We start from the raw sequence: 6,000 nt of genomic DNA, 5'->3' as shown, positions 1-6,000 counted from the left end.
ACCCACACCCCCCCCCCACCCACCCACACCCCCCACCCACCCACCCACACCCCCCCCACCCACACCCCCCCACCCACCCCCCCCACCCTCCCCCCACCCACCCCCCACCCTCACCCCCCACCCTCTCCCCCCCTCCCACTCCCCCCACCCACCCACACCCCCCACCCACCCACCCACACCACCCACCCACCCTCCCACTCCCCCTCCCACACACACCCCTCCCTCCCACACACACTCCCTCCCTCCCACCCTCTCTCACACTACCCCTCCCACCCTCACACAACCCCCCACCCTCCTCTCACTTCCCCCCTCCCTCCCTCTCTCTCCCCCTCCCTCCCACCCTTCCCCCTCCCTCCCTCTCTCCCCCCTCCCACCCCCCTCCCTCCCACCCTCCTCCCCCCTCCCTCCCTCCCTCTCTCTCCCCCCCTCCCTCCCTCCCACCCTCCCCCCACCCTCCCTCACTCTCCCCCCTCCCTCCCTCCCTCTCTCTCTCCCCCCTCCCTCCCTCTCTCCCCCTCCCTCCCTCTCACTCCCCCCTCCCTCCCTCTCTCTCTCCCCCCTCCCTCCTCTCTCTCTCTCTCCCCCCTACCTCCCCCTCTCTCTCCCCCCTCCCTCCCCCTCTCTCTCCCCCTCCCTCTCCCTCCCTCCCTCCCTCTCTCTCTCCCCCCTCCCTCCCTCTCTCCCCCCCCCTCCTCCCTCCCTCTCTCCCCCCCTCCCTCCCTCCCTCTCTCCCCCCTCCCTCCCCCCCTCCCTCCCTCCCTCTCTCTCTTTCCCCCCTCCCTCCCTCTCTTTCTTTCCCCCTCCCTCCCTCTCTCTCTTTCCCCCTCCCTCCCTCTCTCTCTTTCCCCCCTCCCTCTCTCTCTTTCCCCCCTCCCTCCCTCTCTCTCCCTCCCCCCTCCCTCCCCCCTCCCTCCCTCTCTCTCTTTCCCCCCTCCCTCTCTCTCTTTCCCCCCTCCCTCCCCTCCCTCCCTCTCTCTCTTTCCCCCCTCCCTCCCTCCCTCCTCTCTCCCTCCCTCCCTCCTCTCTCCTCTCTCCCTCCCTCCTCTCTCTCTTCCCCCTCTCTCCCTCCCTCCTCTCTCCCTCCCTCCTCTCTCCCTCCCTCCTCTCTCTCTTCCCCCCTCCCTCCCTCCCTTCCCCCTCCTCTCTCTCTTCCCCCCTCCCTCCCTCCTCTCTCTCTTCCCCCCTCCCTCCCTCCCTCCTCTCTCTCTTCCCCCCTCCCTCCCTCCCTCCTCTCTCTCTCTTCCCCCCTCCCCCCTTCCCCCCCTCTCTTCCCCTCCCTCCCTCCCTCCTCTCTCTTCCCCCCTCCCTCCCTCCTCTCTCTTCCCCCCTCCCTCCCTCCTCTCTCTCTCTTCCCCCCTCCCTCCTCTCTTCCCCCCTCCCTCCCTCCCTCCCTCCTCTCTTCCCCCCTCCCTCCCTCCCTCCCTCCTCTCTTCCCCCTCCCTCCCTCCTCTCTTCCCCCCTCCCTCCCTCCTCTCTTCCCCCCCTCCCTCCCTCCTCTCTCTCTTCCCCCCTCCCTCCCTCCTCTCTTCCCCCCCTCCCTCCCTCCTCTCTCTCTTCCCCCTCCCTCCCTCCTCTCTCTCTTCCCCCCTCCCTCCCTCCTCTCTCTCTTCCCCCCTCTCTCTCTTCCCCCTCCCTCCCTCCCTCCTCTCTCTCTTCCCCCCTCTCTCTCTTCCCCCCTCCCTCCCTCCCTCCCTCCTCTCTCTCTTCCCCCCTCCCTCCTCTCTCTCTTCCCCCCTCCCTCCCTCCTCTCTCTCTTCCCCCCTCCCTCCTCCCCTCCCTCCCTCCCTCCTCTCTTCCCCCCTCCCTCCTCCCCTCCCTCCCTCCTCTCTCTCTTCCCCCCTCCCTCCCTCCTCTCTCTCTTCCCCCCTCCCTCCCTCCTCTCTCTCTTCCCCCCTCCCTCCCTCCTCTCTCTCTTCCCCCCTCCCTCCCTCCCTCCTCTCTCTCTTCCCCCCTCCCTCCTCTCTCTCTCTTCCCCCCTCCCTCCCTCCTCTCTCTCTCTCTTCCCCCCTCCTCTCTCTCTCTTCCCCCCTCCCTCCCTCCTCTCTCTCTCTCTTCCCCCCTCCTCTCTCTCTCTTCCCCCCTCCCTCCCTCCTCTCTCTCTCTTCCCCCCTCCCTCCCTCCTCTCTCTCTCTTCCCCCTCCCTCCCTCCTCTCTCTTCCCCCCTCCCTCCCTCCTCTCTCTCTCTTCCCCCCTCCCTCCCTCCTCTCTCTCTCTTCCCCCCTCCCTCCCTCCTCTCTCTCTCTTCCCCCCTCCCTCCCTCCTCTCTCTCTCTTCCCCCCTCCCTCCCTCCTCTCTCTCTCTTCCCCCCTCCCTCCCTCCTCTCTCTCTCTTCCCCCCTCCCTCCCTCCTCTCTCTCTCTTCCCCCCTCCCTCCCTCCTCCCCCCTCCCTCCTCCCCCCTCCCTCCCTCCTCTCTCTTCCCCCCTCCCTCCCTCCTCTCTCTCTCTTCCCCCCACCCCCTCCCTCCCCCCCCTCCCTCTCTTCCCCCCACCCTCCCTCCCTCCTCTCTCTCTCTTCCCCCCTCCCTCCTCTCTCTTCCCCCCTCCCTCCTCTCTCTTCCCCCCTCCCTCCCTCCTCCCCCCCTCCTCTCTCCCCCCTCCCTCCCTCCTCTCTCTTCCCCCTCCCTCCCCCCCTCTCTCTCTCCCTCCTCTCTCTCCTCTCCCCACAGAAGGCAGTGACAATGTTTGTGTGGATAATCACAGCGATATTCTAGGCAAAAGTCCTGAAGATAATCCAAAAGCTAAACACAGCGACAGAGCTCCACGCGGTATAGCTCCAGCTCACAATACATGTCCGACTTCCGGTGTCGGGTTCGAGGAGTCTGCACGTGCGCGGGAGGAAGGTGATGCGCATGCCTCGGCGTTGAGGGCAGAGTCCAGGGCACAGAAGGACGCTTATAAAACTAGTGCAAATAATCACTCTGTTTAAACAAACACATGTCATTGTGTAATTTGATAAAGTCAATCAATCGTGTCAGTGTCTCTGTTTGAGTAATCGCTTCCTGAATTTTGGTCCTGCTGGCAGCTTGTTAACCCTTTAACTGTCGGCTTACTTTAAGTTAAATGCGTTCTTCCTACAGGCCTGACTACACCAGGTTCCGTCCCGCCAACCAGTAGGCTGAACTTCTTAAACTTTTACTTATAGGTCATCTCCCATATACTTGGAATTATTCTTGTTGCTCTTCTCTGTGTGCACTCAAATAAATATACATCCCTAAACACCATACACACTAAAAAGTATGGTGAGCCCTGGCTGATGAAGTTTAATATTGGCAAATGCAAAATGTTACATGTTGGATGAAATCGTGAGTACCATGCATAAAAAATGAATTAGTACCAGGTGACTCGGAAAGTCAATGGGAAAGTTAGTGGATTTGTTTCTAGCATTATCTAGCCTATAAGGTAAGGCAATTAAAAAAGTTAAGAAAATGAAAGCATTTATAGCAAGAATAGTGGAATGCAAATCTACTGAGATTAAGCATAAGATTAAAGGGATAAACGTGATTGATGGAGGGAGGTTTGTGCGATGTGATTTTTGTTTTCAGAAGTGAGAAATGTAACATGTAATTGATGGGAAAACGAATTAAAACGGTTGAGTTTAACCCCAGCATTTGGCTGATCTTTACCCATGCTTATGTTTTTAATGCAGGGCTACAAGCTGGAAAACATTGATTGCTTCTACTTTCAGTATACTTGCTGTAACAATGTAAGTCTGATTTTACTTCCTGCGGTGGAATTTATCTTTGTAGATTAAAGTTTTAGTGATAGCAAAACTCAGCTTGTACTTTTCAAACCCAATAGAAAATACTTTTTGGATTCATTAGGGGAGATATTCTTTTTACTGCTCCTGTGTATACAGAATTGTACCTTTTGTACATTAAAGTTTTGAGTAGTAACAAACAACAACAACTTACAGGACCTTCATATAATGCATTTATATAGCACCTTTAATAGAGTCAAACGTTCCAAGATACTTCACAGAAGTGTTATCAAAAAAGATTTGACACTGAGCCACATAAGGAAATATTGGGACAGGTGATCAAAGAGGTAGGCTTTAAGGAGCACAGAGAGCTAAAGAGGTGGAGAGGTTTATGGAGGGAATTCCAGAGCTTAAGCTCTAAGCAGCTGAAGGCACAACTACGAATGATGGAGTGATTAAAATTGGGGATGCGCAAGAGGCCAGAATCGGAGGAGCGCTGAGATCTCGGAGGAATGTAAGGCTGAAGGAGAAAAGGAGAGTCGCGGTCATGGAGAAATCTGAAAACAAGGATGAGAATGTTAAAAATCAGGTGGAATGGACTCCAGCTGAATTTGCCATCCTACATTTACCATTAATCTGAGGGCTCGACAGTGAAAAATCCTTCCTATTATTTTTCACAGGTATGGTTATCCTCTATTTCTTCCAATACTTACCCCACTTTCTGGTCTCCTTGAATCATGCATCGTCTGTGGCCAATAGGTCAGATGGCAGTGCATTCCCTGGACTCCTGTTCCATCTGTTGGGCGATGTTTTGGCATTGCCCAATGATAAAGCTTCCCTTGATCTTCCGTCTCCCCTGTCTTACACTAGGCTTCTGCTGTTCTTATTGCAGCGAGACTGAGATTGGAAGCTCCGCTAAATCTCCCCATTCCGTGGCATGAGAGCATTTCTCCATGGAATACCCTTACCCGTAAGGTTATTATTCAGACAAGAGGCTTGAATGGAAATAGAAGACATTCAGAAAAGACATGAGGTATTGAAGAGTCAACCTGAAATAGAGGAGTAGTTATCAGTTCTGTTGAGTTTGGATATCATGGGTATTTTTTGACTGCAGATTGGACATTGTCTATAGGATTAAACGTTTTTGAATTGTTTTCCAAATGGGATAATAGTTATAATAAAATCATTTGTTAGAATAGTGACTTCATTGATATAGAACTAGACTCTCATTGGCTGCACTATTTTTGTATGCTTTTGTTTCATCATAATGGAAAAGATGAAATATTCTGCTTTCTGTTACTTGCTGCTGTGGATCCTGAACCTTTTGCTGTGTCATACTTTGGATATTCTTATCAACATGTAGTTTAGATATTCCATATCTGTTTCCACAGGGGCACTGCAAGTTCCAGCATCGAACAAGCTGCAAGGGATCATTGGAGACCTGCCTGGATTGGTTTCGTCACAGGAGATGCAGAAACAAAAAGTGTCCAAGGATGCATTTAAACCATGAGGTAATTAAACTTTCCATCTTGCCGCTCGTCCGTGCATTTCCCCACTATTCAGGAGCACAAGTCCTTGTTCATTTTCTTCCTCCCTAGCCCATGGGACAATTGCAGCAACCTTCTTCTGTCTCTGCTGAGATCATCTAGCTCAGTCCAACAGTCGGCATTTGAAAGGAAAGATGTTAATATTTCAGGTGGGACACGTCAGCAAAACTGGCCCACGGTCCCAGTCAGACACGTTAACAGAGGCTGCTCTTTTCCAACATTTTATGCTTTCTTTCAGATCATGTTTAAAGGATTTTTGTCATTGCCCTCCAACTCCCTCAACACCAGAAACTTCAGCCAGCTTTTGAAATTATGCTTACGAGACAGCTTGAAAATTAATTGAACAGTCACCTTTAGGCCCACAACAGGGGGAGGTAAAGGCAATTATCTTGACTCTCGGAGGTTAGAACTGTTTGCAGTATAATATACATTATACCATCCATATTCAGACCATCTGCTATTCTGCAAACTTCTTTTAATATAGTCACACCCACAAAACTATAATCTTTTCTGCTAATGCATTGGCCTATTTCAAATAGAAGGACTATCTTGAGTTGTGAATCTCTCGAGAGCTGACACCAATGCTGCTTCAGAATTGACACAGCATAATCAGTTAAGCACGTTCTGAGGGTAATGGTAATACCTGAGTGCAAAGGTTATAAATGCATTGAGGATCCAGTGAGACGCATCAAAATTATTTTACCAGTGGCTCTGAAACATATTTATACATAAATATCTTCAGCTTCATCAGCTAAT

At 53.0% G+C, this 6,000-nt stretch overlaps 1 protein-coding gene across 1 annotated transcript in view; it reads left to right on the top strand.

Moving 5' to 3' along the window:
• The window catches only part of LOC139227157 (uncharacterized), a 45,660-nt gene that overhangs the window by 15,014 nt on the left and 24,646 nt on the right, over positions 1–6,000 (top strand). The window contains exons 3-4 of the mRNA XM_070858221.1: positions 3,647–3,703; positions 5,089–5,208. Coding sequence (XP_070714322.1) covers positions 3,647–3,703; positions 5,089–5,208 — 177 coding nt within the window. The remainder of the gene's footprint in view (positions 1–3,646; positions 3,704–5,088; positions 5,209–6,000) is intronic.

Source organism: Pristiophorus japonicus, chromosome 16, assembly GCF_044704955.1.
Source record: "Pristiophorus japonicus isolate sPriJap1 chromosome 16, sPriJap1.hap1, whole genome shotgun sequence".
In the NCBI taxonomy this organism is placed as follows: domain Eukaryota; kingdom Metazoa; phylum Chordata; class Chondrichthyes; family Pristiophoridae; genus Pristiophorus; species Pristiophorus japonicus.
Note: the sequence above shows the minus strand (reverse complement) of the source record. Positions and strands in the feature narration are given on the sequence as shown.